The 21,698-nt window shown below is 39.8% G+C and overlaps 1 protein-coding gene across 1 annotated transcript in view; it reads left to right on the top strand.

The window, feature by feature from the left end:
- The window catches only part of Focad (focadhesin), a 295,998-nt gene that overhangs the window by 179,540 nt on the left and 94,760 nt on the right, over positions 1–21,698 (top strand). Inside the window, exons 19-21 of the mRNA XM_032902159.1 lie at positions 8,386–8,503; positions 14,662–14,847; positions 19,817–19,938. Of these exons, the coding sequence (XP_032758050.1) occupies positions 8,386–8,503; positions 14,662–14,847; positions 19,817–19,938 (426 nt within the window). The remainder of the gene's footprint in view (positions 1–8,385; positions 8,504–14,661; positions 14,848–19,816; positions 19,939–21,698) is intronic.

Genomic DNA, 21,698 nt, shown 5'->3' with positions numbered 1-21,698 from the left:
TTTTTAATAGGCATTTGCTTATTTAAATCATAGCATAACAAGTACCTCTGATTTTTGCTGTTATTGCAGAAATGGCCCAGTCTTGGTAATGGCTTTTATTAAGCAGTTCTTAAGCACTCCTTGCAACTTATCCTGTTAAAATATTGGCTTCTTTTTCTTTTATGCCTCTGGGGCTATATTCACCATGTGATTGTTTGTTAGAGATTATATACTCCATTAAATGGTATATGAAGTTCCCCTTTAGCAGTTCCTCAATGAAACTCTGTGATATCTTCCGATGCATGCACACCTCACACCGGCTCTTTATACTTCATAATGTAACTAGTAGTGATCTACTTAGAGTCTATGCTTCAGTCATCAGACTGCAGAATGATCAAGGAGAGCCTTTATCACTTCTTTATCTTCCTCTTTAGGCATATTCTTTTAAGCATGCTTTTCTGTTGAAAGTAAAATCAGGTTGCATGTTAAAATCCCCTTCTCAGATAGGTCCTCTGCTTCAGAGTAGTAATAGCTCACTACTACTTACCCTTGCCACGGTGGTGACGGTGGGGTGTAAGAATCTTCGCCTCTCTGCCCCCAGTTTCTGTCACCAGGAATCCACCCTCCTGTGTAGACTCACAGCCTCCGATGCTGAACCTTGTATCCACTGCCGCCGCCGCCGCCGCCTCCTCCTCCTCCTCCCCCTCCTTTTCCTCCTCCTCCTCTCCTAGAGAATTTCATAGTCTGCTATGGTTAAATAATACTTACTGGATATTTGCTAAGTGTTGGGCTCTGTCCTATGGGCTGAAGATGTTAAATGATTTTATGTGCTCTTTGAATTTTCAGTAATGTCATTGTTTATCTCAAAATGAAAATCTAAATTTGTTTGGTTTTTTTCTTTTTTCTTTTTTCCGGAGCTGGGGACCGAACCCAGGGCCTTGCGCTTCCTAGGCAAGCGCTCTACCACTGAGCTAAATCCCCAACCCCGAAAATCTAAATTTGATTAAAATTTTTTGAGGACCTTTTCATTTCTATGTTAAAAAAATATATAGTGTTTTTTTCCATTATTTTTATGTATTCTGTTCTTTCATTCTATTTACTATTTTACCTTCATTTCTACAGCATTCCTCTGTGTACTCCCCCGCCCCAACCCCAACAACAACAGCAACAACAACAACAACAACAGCAACAACAACAACAGCAACAACAACAACAGCAAAACCCCATACAAATCAATTAAGACAATATAGAATTGTATTTTCTAGTAAAGTAACAAATAGTGGATAAATTTTTACATAGAAGACTGATTATTTTCTTCTGACTTAGAGTCATTAAAATATTAAATAGTTTTAAAATTAAACTTATAAGATCTTAAGATAGTCTTGTTGATTTCTGAGGTTAATTTTAGAAGTGATAACGACGGACTCATTATGTACCCAGGGTTGGTATAGCTGTGGTGTAACCGCTTGGCTTTGATTTAAGTGAATGTCATTGCATTCATCAGAGGCTGTTTCTCTTTTTAACTACATGTATGCAGATACTTGACACTGTCTACATTATGCTCCTCTGCTTGCGCACACACTCTTAGATTTTCATAGGTTAGACACACGGCAAGGTGCTTGGAAGGTTATCTGGCTAGGGATGCACAGTGAGGCATATTGTAGGCTAAGTTTTCTCATAGTCAATTTAAAGGAGATTTTTAAAGTAATTTGTCATTTTTTTATTCCGCTTTGAGTTTTTCCAATGAAGCATTTCTGTAATTTGGAGGCCTTGTGGTTTTCTGTCTTCTAAGAATGTACTGAGCTTTCCCTGGATGTTTTAGCAGCTAATGTGTTGCAATTGCCCAAATTTTGTAACTTCAACAGATACTCTTACAAGTGAGTGCTGACCCTCTGAGCCTATTAAGTTGTTACATATAAACCAAGGGGAAGGATTGATGTTAGATAGTAGGAGGAAATAATTCCTTAAGACCTGAGCAGAGGCAGGAGAGATGGCTCGACAGTTAAGAGCACTCACTGCTCTTCCAGGGGACCGAAGTTCGACTCCCAGTACCTACATTAGCTGGCACTCACATCAGTATGAAATTAGACTATTTAAGATGAGTGGTTGGGTTTTCTTCATCGTTCCACCTTAGAACTTCCTATAGTGGCTTTTAGAAATGTCAGTGGCCTGAATACTGTTACTTGTTTTGAGTAATGTCACTTGATGGAGCAGAAGGGAGGACCAGGAAAGAAACAGTAAGTGCAGAGTGATTGTATCCCTTCTAAGCAATTCTGGAAGCATTTGGTTCTTTAGCACACTTTGCCCAGCAGCTAAGTCTCCTCACATAGAGGGGCAGCAGTGGTTTCCTTTTCTCCTTTGCTGCCACCCCATTTCCTTTCTTTTTACTTTCATCTTAAACAACTTTTTTGAGATGTAATTTACAAACCATAGGACTCAGCCATTTAAAGCCAACAGCTCAGCATGTCTAGAACTTGTAAAGAGTGTGTGAGAACATTATTCCCTAAAAGAGCCCATGTTGGGTAGGTGATCGTCTTTATCTCTTCCTCTCCACATCTTAAACAAACATTCATCTTCTTTCAATCTCTGTGAATTTGTCTTTTCTGGACCTTTCTATAAACAGAGTCATCCAGGTTTCTCTATATGCAGCATGTTTCTCTACATATCTCTATGCTTTATTCTCCTTTTTAAAAAACGTTGATCATTTTTCACTGCCCTAAGCAGTTCTCTCTCCAGTCCCTAATATATACTTTCATGTCTGTTATTTTAAAGGAAGATTCACAGGTAAGAGAAAACATATGGTCTTGTTAATTTCATTGAATATGGTGATCTTTAATTTCATCCTCTTTCCTGCACGTGACATGACTCTACTGTTCGTATTGGTAGGATAATATGCTCCAGGGCATACATGGAACTTTCTTTCTAACCAGTCAGCTGCTGCTGGGCTACTGGGCTGATCTATGACTTGGCTACTGTGAACAGCGCCACAGTAACATGAGTATGCAGGGATCTCTATAGCAAACCACCCTTAGTTCCTTCAGGTATACACTGAGAAGGCGGAGAGCTGGGCTATAGGCTAGTCCTTCACTTAGTTTCCTGGGGGGCTTGCAAACTGACTCCAGCAGTATATTAAGGGTTCTTTCCCCTTACATCATTGGCAGCATTTGGTATATTTTTAAATATTTTATATTTGCTACTCTGATTGGAGTTGGGCTCATTAAGTCACTTTGTCTGCCCAATGACTAACAATGCTGCACACATTTGCATTTGCGTGCTTGTTTATTTGAGAAGTGTCTGTTAATTTTTTCATTTTTGTTTGGATTATTTGTTTTTTAATATTAAAGTTTTAAAATTCCTTAGATATTCTGAATATTAATCCCTGTTGGTTAAAGGTTTTTGCTAGTGCATGTGCTGCCCCTTCCCCACTCTGCCATTTTTTCTTAGAAGGACTATAATATGATGCAATCACCATTTGTCCTTTTCAGGACTGAAGGAGTCCTACTCAGAAGATCATTGATGGTGCTGGAGAGAAGGCTTAGCAGATAAGAGCACTGGCTGCTCTAACAAAGGCCCCAGGTTCAATTCCCAGCACCCGTTTAATAGTTCACAGGCATCTGTAGCTCCAGTTTAGAAGGATCTGGCGCTGTGTTCTGACCTTCACAGGCTCTTCTCCTGCAAGCCGTACACTCACACATGCAGGCAGAACTCCCATGCAAAAAAAAAAAAAAAAATTGCTTTGCAAAGTCATTGCCACCGAAGAGTGGCATTACACACCTGTAGTCCAGACTTGGGAAGCAACAAAGGGAGAGTCAGGAGCTCCAGCTCAGCCTCGCTACATAACTAGTTGGAGGCTAGCCTGAGCTATGTGAACTTCTCTCTCCAGAACATAGGTCCTCTACCTCCCAAGGGAAAAGAGCTGTTGCCTGGGCCTATACCTTGAATTATTTCCCCTAGATTAGTCTCAGCCTCTCCATCCTTAGGTTGAGGTCTTTAATCAATTTTATGTTGATTATTTTATTTTAAATAGTGTACCAGAAGTAATGGTCTGCTTTCAGTGTTCTCAGTGGATATGCAGTGTTTCCTTCCTTCCTTCCTTCCTTCATTCCTTCCTTCCTTCCTTCCTTCCTTCCTTCCTTCCTCTTTCTTTCTTTCTTTCTTTCTCTCTCTCTCTCTCTCTCTCTCTCTCTCTCTCTCTCTCTTTCTTTCTTTCTTTCTTTCTGTTTTTGCACTCTTTCCTGAGACTTTTCTCTAGCACGTGTTTTTCACCATTCTTTTGAAGACTATTTTGCTGTGACTGGGTACATTTAGTTTTTTGTTCATCTGTTTTTTTTTTTCTTTTTCATTGTTGCTTGTTTCTGCTTTTGTGTCAATATTAAGCTGTTTTTGTTTTTATAGTTCTATAGTATAATTTACAATATTTTCCCCTCCCTTCCTCTCCCCTCCACAAGATTACTTTGGCTTATTGTGGTTTCTTGTCCTTGAATATGAATTTTAGGATTATTATTTTCTCTTTCTGTGAAGAATATGATTAGAGTTTTGAGGCTCTCCCAGAATCTCTCTTCTTTTTGGTTACTTGGCCTTTTTGAAAATATTAATCTTAATAATCTATAAACATTGGATGTCTTTCCATATTCTTCAATGACATATATTTTTACTTCTTTGGTTAAATTTATTCCTAGGTATCTTGTTTAGGAAAGGGGTATCGAGAGTAACATTGTTTCCCTGGTTTATTCCTCATTAAATTTGTTGTTTAGAAAGCTATTGCATTATTTCAATATATATATATATATAATATATATATATATATTATATATATATATTGCTAGTTTTCTAAAGGTATACCTGATTTAAATTTTTTTTTTGGTGGACTCTTGAGGTTTTTAAACCATAGTACTGTGTATATGTGTGAATAATAATTTACTTCTTCCTCTCCTGTATGCGTTCCTTTTCCTTATTCTCTTACTGACTTGGCTATGGTTTTAAGTACTAGATTGAATGATAGCAGATAAAGTAGAGAACCTTGTCTTCCTTCCAGGTTGAGAGGAAATGACTTTGTTTTTCCTTATTCAATATAAAGTTGGCTGTAGTTTTCTGTCTATAACTTTCATTGTCTTGAGGCGTTATTCTGTCTCTGATTTCTGCAGGGTGGGAGTTTCTCATGAAGGGGTATTGAATTCTGTGAAAGTTTTCTACCTGCAGTAATTATGCAGTTTCTGTCCTGGGACTGGTTAGGTGATCCATTTTTAAATTCTTTTAGAAGATTTATCTGTCTTATCTTACATGTATAAATGTTTTGCCTGCACGTATGTGCAACACCTGCACGCTTGTTGGATGCCTGGAAATGGGGTTAACAAATGGCTGTGAGCCACTGGATGTGCTTTGGGAATCAAACCTGGGTCCTCTGGGTCAACAGGTACTCTCCAGCCCCTGCTTGCTATATTTTTATGTGCTTACATTTTTAAAAATTCACTGTAGCCTGATTTCAGCCCTCCTCCTGCCTCTCCTCACACCCTTCCCCTATTCTTCCATTTCCTTATCCTCAGGGACCCCACACTGTGGGCACCAACTCACTCTGGAACATCAAGTCACAGCTGGATAGGTGCATCCTCTCCCTCTGAAGCCAGGAAGGCAGCCCAACTAGGGGAAGGGGTCCAGAGGCAGGCAATAGCGTCAGAGACAGCCCCTGTTCCAATTGATGAGGGACCTACATGAAGACCAAGTTACATATCTGCTACGAATGTGTTGGGGACGGAAGTCCAGCCCACATATGCTCTTTGGTTGGTGGCTCAGTCTCTATGAGCCACCATGGGCCCAAGTTAGTTGACTCTAGGTCTTCTTGTGGTGTCTTTGACCCCTCCAGCTCCCTTAATCCTCTTCCCCACCCTTCCACAGAACTCTCAGATTGTTCAGTGCATCTGTCTCTGTCAGCGGCTGGAAGAAGGCTTTCAGAAGACAGTTATCCTAGAGTCTACACGCATAGCAGAGGCCATTGATAGTGTCAGGGGTGGGCTCTCTGCTGGGAGATTCGCTATTGAGGCTTCAGTCTCATTGTTCATAGTTGATTTGTTTAGGCTTTTCATCTTCTTTAATATTTGCATATGGTATATATGTGGACTTTTATGCATTTCTTCCACATTCTTCAATTTATTAGAATTTTTTTGAAGCTTCCTCCAGAGGTTCTCTGGATTTCAGTGGTATCTATTGCTTTTCCTCTGTGTCTAGTCTTTCTGTCTCTTCTGATTTGCTGGGTGAAGTCTTTGTCAATGCTGTTTATGCCTTCAAAGGGCAAATTCTTTTTTTTTCATTGATTCTTTTGATTTTCAGTGTTATTTCCATTATTTCAACAAGTTCATTTTTGATCTTTTTTTCCAAACATTTATTTATCTGGTACATCTGGAAGAGAAGGGCACATGTGTGGTGGCACATGCGAGGCTATCACAGGGCAAATCAGTTTTCTCTGTCTCTTTACAGGTCTCAGGGATCAAATCAGGTCATCGGGCTTGGTAGCAAGTGCCCTAAGCCTTGCACCCTTTATTTATTTATTTTTTTTTGAAGTTTTATTTTATTGCTTTTAATGATTGAGTTGTGTTCCATTGCATGAATTTACTTGTTTGCTTATTAATTCATATACTGAAGAATATTTGAGTACCCTTTTATTTGGGAACTATAATGAATAATGCTTCTTGAACATTTGTATATAAATCTTTGTATAAGCATATACTTTTGTCTGTTTTTTGTTATCGTTTTTATTGTTTTTCCAAACATTCTTGGTGCTTAAAACAAAGAAGCAGATCAGAGTGACAGTGAACTAGCTCTTTTGTTCACCCAGTTTTCAGGAATTAGGAGGCTCTAGTACTGGTTAGACTTTCAAAGACAGTTCTCAATCTTAGTAGACATAGAAAATTGCAACCACAAGTCAGAGACACTTGAAACTCTGCTTGTCAGAACTAAAGGTTCTTTCTCTTTGTGCCAGGGCATCTCCGATAACTCTCCTTACGGATTCATGGCTGTGCTGGAGTCAGATTATTACACATAAGAGAAGCATTTGCTGTCTGTTTTCTTTTAATCCTTTTGAAGACTCCTGACTCAGTGCAGTTGCTAATGAAATGGTGCTTTGGGGACCCATGAAGGAGGCAGTCTGCAGGAATTGTTAATTATTTCTAAAAATAACTTCCGGAGACAGGCAAATGGTAACGACTAGGTTCTGGCACTTTATGGTTATAGCAACCACTTTTCTGTATTTTGATTCCCTACCCTAATGCTTAATTATCTCCACATGGACATTATGATGGTGTGTCATTGAAAGTATTAAAAATTTAATTAATTGCCTTACCATCATGTTATAGAAAATATGATAGTGCTAATCTTAGATTCTTATTTTGGTTCACACAAAGCTAAGTAATCACAAAGCAACTGAAAAAAAACCTTCAAAATGCAAATTACACATAGTAAAGCAAAGCTACTGATTACTGATTTTAGTGTTATTTTCCATAGCAACTACTGCTAAATCCAAAGAATGTCAAATAGAGCATTTGTCATGTCACAATCTTGTCACTAGAAGATTTGACACTTTGCCTTAGAGAATAAGTAGGAATGACAATTTTTAAAAATTTAAACTTAATATTTGTGTGTATTATGTATGTGTTTGTTACATGTGGGTGCAGCCAGAGAGGCCAGAAGAGTAGGTTGGAATGCCAAGAGCTAGAGTTTTAAACCGTGGTGAGCTGCCCAGCATGGGGCTGGGATCCAAACTCAGGTCCTCTGGAAAGTCAACAGTTGCTCTGGTCTCGAGCCATCTCTCTAAAATCACACATTAAAATAAAAACGTACATAAATAAAATATTTAACTATACACCAGAATAGTTAAACACATTGAAAATGTCATTAATATCTTACTTTACTGTGTGATGTGGTGTTTTATTAGTTTTCTATAATAATTGCTTATGCTGGCGTATGGTGATGTTCTTGTTATATTGCTCTCGGTTCATTACATGCAACTGAGAGCATACCAAATAAAATGAATTTACCATTCAGTCAGAGTGTGTGTGTGTGTGTGTGTGTGTGGTGTGTGTGTGTGTGTGTGTGTGTGTGTGTGTGTGTGTGTGTGTTGGGGGGTGAAGGGAGCTGAGGTCTCTCTATGGCTGACCTAGAATTCACTATGTAGACTAGACTGACCTTGAACACACACAGTTCCGCCTGCCTCTGCTTCTCATGTGCTTGGATTAAAGGTGTGCACCACCACACCTGGTGATACATGATAGTATTTTTTAAATTTTTATTTAAATTGTCTTTTGATATTGAAGAGTGATTGAGTCTAAGACAAATTTTTATATCTTAACAGTCAACAAAGAATGTATTTGACATGTGCTATTTTCATGCTCTCTAACATGTCATTACTTATGTCAGATAAGGCCAGAAATGCCGGTTCCTGATGAGTTGGATGAGGAGGAATCTGTGGACCTTTCCATCCCTGGCTCTTGCTATCTCCGACTGCTGACCATCACCACTCCTTCGGTTTTACCAGGTGACTCCTGTTTGACTGGAATCTTCCAGTGCTTTTGCCTCTGTAGTAAATGGTGGGAGCTTCTGCTTGTTTATTTGGTGTGCACATGCTGTTGTTTACAAACAGATACTTTCTATCTGAAATGCTAAGTGTACCTGAGTGTTTTAGAGGGACGGTCTCAGGTGATATGGTGTTTCACCATCATAAAGCCATTAGAGGACAGTAACATTTAACTGAGCATAATTGTTCTCAATGAGAAGCAGAAGTCATTTCAAAAGCTGGTAATTGTGTAAAACAGATTTAAAGTAGAACTCCAGGCCACTGCTTTAATTAATGCCTCTTTGTTATAAGCTAAGTGAGAAATATCTACTTTTAAGAGATTTACTTGTGGTTTAATCATTATGAATTTATTTTCCTTTTTAAATTAAATGTATTTATTTATTCCCTTACAACCCAATATCAGCTTTCCTTCTCCTCCCAGTACATCCTCCTTCCCCTTGGAGAAGAGGTCCCACTGGGACTCCCTAGCACATCTTGTTGCCTCAGAGGACTAGGCACATCCTCTTCCCCTGAGGCCAGACAAGGCTGTCCATTTCAGGCCATGGGATTCACAGGCAGGCAGCAGGCGGGTGAGAGGCTCAGGGGCAGTCTCTGCTCCAGTTGTTTGGGAGAAGACCAACCTGGTCATCTGCTGCATATGTTCAGGGTGCCCTAGGTCCAGCCCACGTTCTTTGATTGATGATCCAGTCTCTAGGAGTCCCCAAGGGTCAAGGTTAGTTGACTGTTGGTCTTCCTGTGCATCCCTGTCCTTTAGGGTTCCTCAGTCTTGCTCCCAGCTCTTCCATAGGATGATCCAAGCTCCATGCAATGTTTGGTGTGAGTCTCAGCGTCTCTTCCCATTGATTGCTGGGTGCAGTGAGCCTCTCAGAGGACAGCTATGCCGGGCTCCTGTCTATTGCTTTTTTTAAAGATTTTATTTTATTATTTTTTGGGTTTGGGTGCCTTGCTTGCATGTACCTCTGTGTGCCATATAAATAACTGGTGCTTGGGGAAACACCACAGACAATTTTGAGGGACCCACCTGGGTGCAGGGAATAGAACTCAGGTCCTTTGCAAGAACAAGAACTCTTACCTGCTGAGGCATCTCTCCACACCAGTTTTTTTCTTTCTATAAAGTTTGTGAATCGCAGTATTAAAGTTTTAGAGCTATGAATTAATGTGTGCATTATTTGTGCATATACAGACGTAAGTTAGTTAATTTAAGCAGTAGTCAGGTTGGGCACTGGAGCACACAGGTGTGGTGTGCTGATGAGGCAGAAGCAGAAGGCCGTGAAGGGAGGCCAGGGTTAGACTTCTGCCAGGCACAGTGGATTTGAGCCTCACCTGGTCTGGGTAGTGAGTTGCAGGCCATCCTGGGCTACTTGGTGACACCATGTATTTTTGTGATTTTAAATAATTTTAAGGATCAAATTATGTGGCCATTGGTTTTGGTATTAGTGTTATTAGACTGCTAGCTTTTAAGAGGCATGCTGTGCGTGTATGTGGTCTTCACACACGTAAAACTTTCACTGCCTCTTTTTAAGACTTACCCAAGAAACAGTAGGTGAATATAGCTGAGACATGGATTATGACTGTGATTAAAATTTTATATTATTTAAAATTTATCTCCTTGCTATTAAAAATTCCTTAAAAATTTCATAGATGATCCATTGTGATAGCTGAGATATGGATTATGGGCTGTGATTAAAATTTCATATTATTTAAAATTCATCTTCTGGTTATTAAAAATTCCTTAAAAATTCCATAGATGATCCGTTGTGATGGTAAGCTCGTCAATGTTAGCCAATATTTTGCTTTTTTGTTCAAATTCTGCCTTGAAAATATATACATGCAAACACTTAAGTTTTGAAAATGAGGTTTCATAAAAGAAATGAATGTTGTTATAGCTTTTCAACATAGTCATTGTTATATGTGATTATGGTAACCTATAGTGTTCATATCTGTTTATTTCTTGATTTCCTGACAAGTAGAGCTTCTCTGGAAATTTAGCCAAGTATGTGTTGTTCATTTTCAGACAGAACTCCTGACTGTCTCTGCCTCCTTTCACTAGAGCAAACTGAACAGTGGAGCACAGCCAAAGCTACCATGTTTTCATGTCCTCTCTTCTTTATGAGCTTCAAGGACTCCTTCACCATTGCTTTCTTCTCCACACTTCCTATGTTATGGCTCTCCGGGAGCCTTGAGTCTCTCCAGGGTTAATTGCTGCAGGAGTAGGAAAACGCCTTGCTCTATAAATCCTACAGTACCCTGAAACAGCCATCCCCAATAGCTCACTTGGGGTTTTAAAATGACTTTGTGTCCTTTGCTGATTTCTGCTGCCTTCTGGCCAGTGGGAGGGTGCGACTACCTGGGGAAGAAGGAAAGGTTGCTCCTGAGAACACCTTTTGAGGGTTGGTCCCTCTGTGCTAGTGTTTATACGTGATGGCTACAGCACTCTACCAACTGTGGCTTTTGGTTGTTGTTGTTTGTTGTTTGTTTTTGGAAATCTGGTAATTGGAGTCAAGTTGGTTTTGTAGGTATAACTCTGTCTGGCAAACCATCACCATAGACAGTGTTTTACTTTGTTCTGTGCTCACTTTCTCTGATTAATGAAGTACGGACAAGCAGACAAGGGCATAGGTTGCAGCCATGGCAACAAAGACTAGGAGGATCCTGGGTGGATGATGCTTGGTAGTCACTAGTTACTGATGGTGGTGAAGTTGCTCTGGAAAGAGAGAGAACATGGCCTGTCTTTCATGGTAATTATTTCTTCCTCTTCCTCTTCCTCTTCCTCCTCTTTTTCTTTCTCCCTCCAGTCTTCTTCCTCCTTCCCTCCTTTTCCTCATCCTCCTTTTCTTCCTCTTCTTCTTCTTAAACTACTTTTAAAAATTTTACCTGTGTTGGTGCTTTGCCTAGGTGTGTATAGGTGCATTGTGTCTGGGTGTAGCTGGTGGCCATGGAGAAGAGGACATCAAATTTCCTGGTCCTGGTGTCCTTTTAAGGTTGTAGTTAAAATTGTTTGCACTATAGTCCTGTTTGGATTTTGCCAGAAACTTTGTGTTTGTGAACGTTTGGATTTAGATTTTTATTTTTTTCATTTCACACAGTGTAATTAAGATTCTTGGTTCCTTATGCTAAATTTATTTTTTTCAGTTGCGGGATGATTTTCTATTAGATATAACTGCTGTGATAACATGCTCACCTTGTTTTGTATAGATTTTCATCCTTTTACTAAATCCTCACCTGGTTGTATGTAAGGAAGAGGCCAAGGTCAAGCCTGCAGAGAGAGGGGAGAATGCTGGTTACTGGCTCAGTTGCTTGGGCAAGATGGTGTTCTCTGTAGTGTCTTCTCCATTCAGGTGCCTGCATCTTCTCCTTACCTCACATCTCCAGGAGGGAGTGGAGAGGCTTTTATTGAGCACAGAGCTAGATAAGTAGACAGCTTTCTGTTGCTGGAACAGTGCACTTGCAAGTAAGTAGATTTTCTCTTGACATATGCTTATCCCTTTTGTCAGAACACAGTTCTTTCTTAAGAATATGAAATCACCCTCTCTTACCCAAGCGCTCCTGTCTTCACACTCACATGACTCACACACATTTCAAAGAGTCTGTACTCAGGCTGAGCTTGGAGCAGTCATACCTATACCACATTGTTCCGGAATTGGAGTACATAGCCTGCGATTTCATAGCATTCCTTTGTTTAGATGTTACAGTCATGAAGGTCATTACAAAGAAGGGCTTCGTGCTCAATGGAATAATTGAAGAAAGTTTAATAACGTCATTCTTTACAATTGTGTTTGTGAAGTTTATGGAAATTCATTAGACACAATGAATCATCTGAGAATAGCTAAGGTCCTTGGCCTGTGCGCGGAGGGTGAAAGACGTGCATGTCACAGATAGAGCTGCCTGAGGGGAGACAGCCCTCTGAATAAGGGTGCAGGCAGCCTGTAGTAACCTGTTGGACAGTGTCTAGGGAATAAGTTCCCTGACTTCACTGTGTTTTCACTCTTTGATCTTCTGCCAATGCCTTTCATTGGTTGACAAAATGAGCAACCTCTTAATGCATTTCTTAAAGCTTAGTTTTGGAGGCTGCAGAGCAGCATTGAGAATGGTAGAGGGTAATTGTAGAGGAGTCAGTAGAAACTGTTCCCAATAGATGTTCTCAGTTCTCTCTCTCAACCCCCCCCCCTCTCTCTCTCTCTCTGTGTGTGTGTGTGTGTGTGTGTGTGTGTGTGTATTGTATGTGAATGTTTATGTATATGTGGAGACCAGAGGTCAGTACTTTGTGTTTATGTATTATATGTTCATGTACACATCTATACATGTGTATGGACTAGCAATTGATAATGTGTGTATATTATATGGACATCTGTGTATGTGCATGTGTGTGTATAGACCACATTCGACGTTGTTTGTATTATATGTGCATGACTGTGTATCTTTGTGCATGTGTATAGACTAGAGATTGATATTGTATGTGTGTATGCATGTCGTATGTGCATGTCTATGTATGTGTGTACATGTGTATAGGCCAGAGATTGACATTGTGTGTGTGATGTATGTGCATGTCTATCTGTGTGTGTGTGTGTGTATACCAGAGATTGACATTGGTTGCCTTCTTCAATTGCTGTCTTCCTTTTTTTTGAGATGAATATTTTCACTTGTATCTAGGCCTTGCCATTTAGGTAGACTGTCTGGCCAGCAGGTTGCAGGCATCCTCTGTCTTTGACTCACCATTGCTGGAGTGGCATGTGTGTGCTGCCTCACTTGGCCCTCTTATGTAGGTGTTAGAGATCAAATTTATGTCCTCATGCTCTGCTGTCGTCTTTACCAACTGAGCTATGTCCCCAGTCCCTCTCCTTTCTGTGCATGGGTAAGTTTGGTTGCATCCTGGGGATTATATAGAAAAATAGAAGAAAACAATTATTGTTCCAGTGAGCACTTACTTTAAATCATGGTCATTTAAAGGAGACCGTGAGGTAAAAATATTTCTAGTTAAATTTGGATATGGCTGTGTGGTCCCTTATTTTCCTGTTTATACTGAAGGAATGTGCAGTAGTTTTTCCTGTTTGTTTTTCCACTGTGATTTATTTAGCTTTAATGTTTTGTTTTTATTTCTGTATTGGGCAGCCTCTAGTGGTCCTTGAGGAAATAACACTCAAACATGAACCCACCGTCTTACCATTGTTTTTTGACATCTTGTCTTCCGATCCTACATTTTTATGTTGTTTTGTAGTACATACAATGTCAAATAACAAAGATCATGAGGTTCGCTAGAAGGAGCATAAACAAAGAAAGTAAGAAATGAGCCTTTCCTTACAAGTTTTTAATACTTGTGCTAACATTGCTACAGGATCGGCTTGGTTCTAAAAGGTCGCTCTGAAAACATCCAAAGGACAGGAGGACTCATCCCATGAAAAGCTAGAAACAGTGTGCTTCAGGAGGACAGCCAGCAAGTCTTGTGCTCCCGTACAGCACACCAAGTGTATATTTCAGAAGAACAGAAGGGGCTCTTTAGGCTATCTGGAAAGATATCTTTTACTTGGCAAGAAGGGAACATGGCAGAAATGAGGTCAGAGGGAGAGCCCTGTTGATTCCTTATTTGAGGTCAGAGGCTGTACAGTTTTTGTTTGTTTGCTTTTGTTTGTTTTTGTTTATTTGTTTGATTTTATGAACAGTGAAATCTATTAGATGGTATTAAGAAAGTAAAGGGCAACTTGAGCGTCTGGCTAGAGAATGCTACAGGGGTGATCGTGGGGAAGAAGAGACTAAAGATACAGCTTTATATTATATATTTGAGGAAGGGCAAATAACTAGGCAAGGTTTCATGAAAATGATTGTAAAAGAAGGACTGTAAAGGTGGAGCCACAAGAATTGCCAGTAGATGATATGTGAAGAAATGAGGAAATAAGAATGAATTCCAAGAACTGAGAATGAAAGCTAAGAATACCTGAGCCGTGTGGTGCTTTGTTCCAGTCTGTGAACTTTGAAGGAAGAGACGATGTTCAGAGGTTTACTTTTCCTTTTGTAAATTTCAGCCTGGAATGGAGCTGGATTCCCGGGCACCAGGTACAAAGGAATGCACTTCTTCTGGAGTATCACATGCATTTGGGTTTTGAACTCTTTTTATTTTATTCTAGCTTTGGAAGAATTCTTCACGTCCCTTGTGAGACAAGAGATGGTGAATATGCCCCGTGGGATATATCACTCGGCATTGAAGGGAGGCGTCCGCTCAGACCAAGGGAAGACAGTAGCAGGAATCCCCAACTTTATATTGAAGACATATGAAACAAACAAGCAACCAGGACTGAAACCCGGCCTGGCAGGTAAGCACTGCACGGTGGTGAAGCACAGGCGTAGAGCGTCCTGTCTTAACTTGTACTGCCATGTGTACTTGTAATAGGTTACATGGTAGGATGTGCTAGGCTGCTGCTCACACCTACACACAGGGAAAGGGACAAAAACAACCTAACTTGAAAAGGACTTCAAAAAATGTAGAAGCAAAGACAAGTAGGTAGCTTTAAGCTCCAGAATCGGGAGACTGTTTAAGACCGTTTTCCCCTTTGGAGCATATTCACCATTCCAGCTATGGACTTGATTGGCAGCTGGCGAGGGCAGAGGTCACGTCTTGTTGGAGAAAAGAGCAACCAGCAGCCAACAAATGATGGAAACAATTTTAATATTTTAGTTATCAGAAAATGCAAATCATGACTCCTTTGATATTCCAGCTCGGCCCAATCGGAAGAGCTATTACAAGAAAAGAAACAAGAAATGAGACATAGAGAACAAGGGATATCATACAGTGTCGTTGAAGCTGTCGCTTGGCCACTATGGAAGTCAGTATAGATGTTTCTCAGAAGGGGAGAACTAGAACTGCCACTCGATCCCATGCAGCCTTGGTTGGTTTTAGGAAAAGCAATTGAAGTTCGCATATAACGGAGTGCACTTGCACTTTTGCATTCATTATGACACTGATCACAAGTCAGCCTGTGTCCATCAACAGGTAATTAGTAACAGTCACAACAGCAATAGCAATAATAAAACAGTTTATAAACATATGGATTTTTATTCCTCCAAACTAGTCAGCACAGAAATGTGCACTTTCAATGTACATAGTAGCAACAATGAAAGGAAACCAAACTTCTGTTTAATAGAGCTTAGGAAAGAATAGCAAATCAAGTGAAGATCATAATAATCTGTGACCGAAGACATGAATATACTTATAAAGTGAAGATTTAACAAAACCAACACATTCGGAAGGCTGACAAGGCCTGTGTGAGTAAGAGAGGAAATGCTACTGCAGGTCTTACACTGTTCAGAAAGGGAAGTGCTTCACGAACTTTTAGTCAATAATCTTCAAATTTAAGTGAGTTACATAAGTCCTTAAAATGTAAAACTGATAGGAAAAAGACATTATATGAACAATTTGATATTAATTCATGAAATTCATTCTTTAACCTAATAGTCATCCCACAAAGAAAACTTGGGTACAAGTGGCTTCTTGTCTAAATTTATACAGACTGTAGCAAAAACACAGAGAAAAAGAATTCTTCTTTTTGGGACCAGCATAATATTAATACCAGAACTTGACCACGAATTTCCAAGACAGGAAACTTATGCACCACCCTTTTCCAGTGAGCACAGGTAATGATAGGGCGGGAGGGAGGTTGACTTAAGCAATACATGTAAAGCGTAAGACAAAGTTAATTTAATGTTTCAAAGCCAATATAACTCATTATGTTAATTCAAATGGCTGGTCAGGCTTTAAGTAGATTCAAATGTGCAGGAAAAAATATCTGAAAAAATTAGCCCAAGTTCATGATGCCAAAAACCTCTTATTAAACTTCATGTACAGTAGGAAACTTTTGTTCTGATAAGGAACAACCACCAACCGCCAACCGCCAGCACACACTCATGGTTCATCCTGAAATACTGACAGCCTTGCTCTCATAGTGAAAAGACATGAATGTTGCTACCACCACTCTCACTCAGCGTTGTACCAGAAGTCTTGGTTAGTGAAGTCTGCTGAGAAAAAGAAATAGAAGCCACAAGGATTAAAGAAACAAGACATTCATTACTTGCAGATGACATGATTATATTCACAGACAATCCAAAATAATCCATGGCTAATTATTAGGATTAATAGTTGAATTTCATTCAGTAGATTGCTGCATATATCTCTGTATAAAATTAAATATATAAAATCAGTTGTATTTTATATACCATAATGAATATAAAATAAAATTTAAAAGCTATAATAGCATCATATATATTGAGTATCTAAAACAAATCAATAGCCTTTATTTTCTCAGTTACAGAAATATTATTGAAGAAACAGTTAGTGTAGTGATACATGATATTTATGGGCTAGAAGACTGCATATTGTAAAAATTTAAGTTAGATTTAAATAAATCATAATCAGTGCAATATGTTTTTGACAGTTGGCATTCTTATTCCAAAAACTGTGGAAATACAAAAGCCCTAAAATAAACCAAGGCAGTCTTAAAGACTATCAGCAGCACAGTAGGAAGGCATGCATTATCAGATGCCAAGCACAATTATAAACTCATGATAATCAGTAATTGGTGTTGGTGCAGTGATACCCAGGCTGAGCAAAAGAACACAGTCACCACGTCACTGATTTATAGCAGTGCTGTGGAGAAAAGCCGTGATCTCTGCCATGAACAGCTCTACTGTGTTTATTTTTATGTAATGTCTGTTTGTGCTATCTGGTCCATGTATACACACGTGTCAGGATGCACATGTATGCCCTTTTACATGGAGGGGAATTGTTTTCCTAGGTCTTCTACCTTATTGTCTGAGTGTGGGCTTCTCTCTGGACCAACACACAGGTTGGCCCAGTGGTTTCCATGTATCTATCTGTCTCTGCCTACCCAGTGCGTGGGTTCCAAACATATGACATCACACCTTTCTTTTATGTCAGCGCTAGATACTGAGCTCACATCCTCACATTTGTGTGGCAAACACACTACTGGCTAAACCATCTTCCCAAGTCTAAAAGCTCCAATTAAATAATAAACAAATGCACTGAAGATGTTTATGATGTACATATCTGATGAAGGACACTTGAAGAATATGAAGTAATGAAAATTATTAATAGAAATACTAGAAACTGCCTGAGTTGACACTTAGAAAAGAGGAGAGTCCACTATCACTTGTTTCCAACATTAACCATTGCTCGTTGCAGTAGGAAGTTCCTCCAATGAAAGACGGGCTAACACAAACAGTGAGTACAGCATGAGTAGTTAGAAGGCACTTTGTCTGCAGGACCACTTAGCAAAACTAGTAATGAGGATCCTCCCTTGGGTCTGTGACCTTCCCAACCATGCTCTTTAACAAACTGTTGGCGGTTAGGGATGTGGGGGAGAACAGGGGCCATTTTCTTCAGTGCTGTAGCCACTGATAAGTTGCCCTTGCTTCAGGAATAATCTCCTACCCACGTTTGGGCAAAGAATTGAAATTAAACTCATTGGATCACATGCAAAAGGTAGGCAGAAAAGTAGGAGGGGCTTCTTGGTTGTTGGGAAGGAGGTTCCAGTGAGATAGAGAAGAGAGGAGGACCAGATGGAAATGCATCTATCCTATCAGTGCCATAGGATTAAAAGAGGTATTCAAATGTCTGGTTAACATATGAGAAGATAATCAACTTCAACATCCAGAGAAACCTGCATCGAACTATAATAAGATCACATTTCATACCACTGGAGTGGATAAAAGATAGAAGATGCCAAGTACAGTTGCTCCTGTGTTCCCATGGGTTTTTACATCTGAGGATTCAACCAACTGAAGATGAAAAATATTTCTAAAAGTTTACAGTTGTTCTGAATATACACAGACCTTTTCTTGTGATTAGTCCCCAAACAATGCAACACAGCAACTGTTTATGCCACATCCAATGTCTGCATTGTGTTCTTTATAAATAATAGATAGAGAGGTCATAAGAAATGCAGGAGGAAGTGATTGGATTATATGCAAATGCTATGCCATTTTATATAAGGGACTTGAATATTCATAGATTTTACTATCCATGGGGATTTTGGAACCACTCCCCATGGACACGGAGCAAAGGCTGTCGGTTCAGTAACTAAGACGGCTGTTGCAAATCTGAGTTTCTCTGATATTTTTAAAATTGATTCTGAAAAAATTTCTGCATTACTTGGGATTTTATTTTTACAGAATTTGAACCCCTTTTGATGCTGCCAGAGACATAAGTCCTCAGCAGTTCTATTTGCCCGGTGTTTAACTCAGGAGCTATCTGAATGCCTGTGTGCAGTCAAATGAATACACGAACGTTGCATGTGAAGGAATACGATGAGAGAATGAGTAGACTCCAACTGCCAACAGAGCAAGCTCATTCGCAAAACAACGAGGGTGGGTGGAGGAAGTGAGATGTGAAGGCATCTTCATGCTCTGACTCCATTCATAAAAAGAAAAACTGGGATAGGCAAAGTGGCTGCTAGAGTTGGTGCTGCCATCAGAGTTGGAGATGTGACAGAAAGGTGTGCCCACTGGCTTCCGGGATGCACATAACAATTTGCTTCTTGATCTGGTTCTGCTTAGACATGTCTTCCCGGTGAAAAACGGTTTACTGAGCCATGTTTATGAAAGTGTGCACTTTCCTCTGTCAATACTAAGGATAGATGTTGGAAATGTAGTAGTTATCTTGGTCCTTAAATATGTCTCTCTGTTGGCTCAGAATCACCAAGTTTCTACAAGTTGCCTGGGGTTACCACCTCACAAGCACTTCACTGTCTTCCTTGGCTTTTGATTAACTTGGGGTACCTGGTGCTGGGAGTTCATTGAGAACTCAGTTAACCACAGTTACAAAGGCAGGGGAAAGAGGCCCAAGGAAAAGCTTGCTGCTGCAGGTGTGAGCTCAGCTTATTCACGTGTGGGTGTGGACTAAGGGTTATCAAGAGTTGACATCATATGTACACGGGCTTTTACTTACTGAAACTTATCTCAGGATTAAGTTTAATAGATAATGGTTTGCAAAATGTGAAATGAATACAAATTATAAATGTTTTTTGTAAATATTTATATTGACTTGTAAATATAATTTATGTGACTTGTAAATAAACTATATTTGAAATGCTAATTTTTATATCCCATTTGTTTTCTTTTGACACCAATATTGAAAAATAATAATTTGCCCAATAATTTATATTTTCATTTATATATTCTTCATCCAACCTTGCTGAGTGCGGATTACTAGAATATAATTTATATTTTCTCTCATTGAAAATGCTCATTCTGAATTCTTTGTTTTGAAAGGCGGCATGCTGTTTTGCTATGATGTGGCCATGTATCAGAGCAAAGATGGTAAGCCACTGAATCGGCTGATGGCCAGTAGAGGGCGAACATTCAAGCAGACAACACTGGCCCTTGTTCATGAAGTAGGTGCCTTTCTACACCCCATCAGCTCTTTGTGTTTTAAAGTTCCTCCCTTTCCTTTATGTATATGAGCATGAGTTTGTTTGGAATGTTTTGTTTTCTTTGCCATAACTAGCATAGGTTGCTTTTAATGGCTTCCAAAATAGCTGGCCAAATAGGATACTAAGTCTGGTGTTTCTACAGCAGAGCTGACACTTCCCCACTGCCCAGCAGTGTTAGGGAGTAGGCTCTAAAGATTTTTCTTGTCTACGTATTTCGGAAATGCTTAACTTTCATTGTTTAGATCGAATGTTGACTTATGTAAAGAAAAAGCACTTCTCCTTTGTTTCTCTTAAAAACGTTGTGTTCGTGTGTGTGTGTGTGTGTGTGTGTGAGAGAGAGAGAGAGAGAGAGAGAGAGAGAGAGAGAGAGAGAGAGAGAGAGAAAGGGGAGAGAGAGAGAGAGAGAGAGAGAGAGAGAGAGAGAGAGAGGACATGGACAGACAGACAGATAGACAGACAGAGACAGACAGAGTTATACCATACATGTATCTGCTGTGATACATGTGAGTATCAGAGGACAACTTGCAGAAAGTGGCTTCTCTTTCCATCATGTAGTTTCTGCGTTGGAACCCAGGTTTTCATACCTAGAGGCTAACGTTTTCCTGTGCTAAGCGCCCTCTGACCCCTTCCTTTCCTGTTTTGTTTATTTAGTTTGTATGTGCATGCCTGTGACACACGTAGGATCTAGACAGTAGCCTTTTCTTCTACCTAGTGAGTTCGAGGGTTTTCACCAGATTGTCAGGCTTGGCTGACAGCAAGCAAATCCCTTCACCCGTGGGGTCATCACGCTGGCTCCTGCAGAGTACTCGAAGTCTTTTTTGATAGCAGTGCCTCTTATTCAGTTAAGAGAAAGCAGAGGAAAGCAGGTCATTTCTGTATCTGTCATCCCAGGCATCTCCTTAGTTAGCATGGGGAAGAAAGAGATTCACTACTGTTATCACTTCAAGCTCTGCAGATAGGTATTTTCAGGACAAATCCAAGTTTAAACTCTTTATGTAAAGTGGTTTTGAAAAGTTATCAGAACGGAAAAATTTTTAAAAGGTGTGGGCTAGTAGAAGCTATGATAAATTTAGCTAATGTATCAGAAGCTATGAGATATGCCCCACATATGAACAGAAAACGTGTCTGGATTAAGGTACTTGTAGCTTGTGTTATAGAAGGCCTAGAAACCCTCAGAGGGATGAGAAAATGGCAGTATTATTGTGAGTTAGTTAGAGGGCCTTTTGAGCAGAATTTTGTTAAATCTGTAATAGGATTTTAGTTCAGATTCAGTTCACATGGCTTAGTGCTTATCTGTGTTGCAGAGGTTACCTGTGTTGTGGAGGTCACCTGTGTTGTTGTGGAGGTTATCTGCATTGTTGTGGAGGTTAACTGGATTGTTGTGGAGGTTACCTGCCTAGTTGTGGAGGTTACCTGTGTTGTTGTGGAGGTCACCTGTGTTGTTGTGGAGGTTATCTGCATTGTTGTGGAGGTTAACTGGGTTGTTGTGGAGGTTACCTGCCTAGTTGTGGAGGTTACCTGTGTTGTTGTGGAGGTCACCTGCGTTGTTGTGGAGGTTACCTGTGTTGTTGTGGAGGTTACCTGTGTTGTTGTCGAGGTTACCTATGTTGTTGACTGGAGTTTGAGTTCAAGCACCCACATTATGCAACTCTGTAACTCTAGCTCTCTGGGTTTCAACAGTCTTCTGGTCTCCATGCATACATATGTATGCACATGTGAAC

The sequence above is a fragment of the Rattus rattus genome, chromosome 1, assembly GCF_011064425.1.
Source record: "Rattus rattus isolate New Zealand chromosome 1, Rrattus_CSIRO_v1, whole genome shotgun sequence".
NCBI classification, from domain to species: Eukaryota; Metazoa; Chordata; class Mammalia; order Rodentia; family Muridae; genus Rattus; species Rattus rattus.
This window is presented reverse-complemented; position numbering and strand designations above follow the sequence as displayed.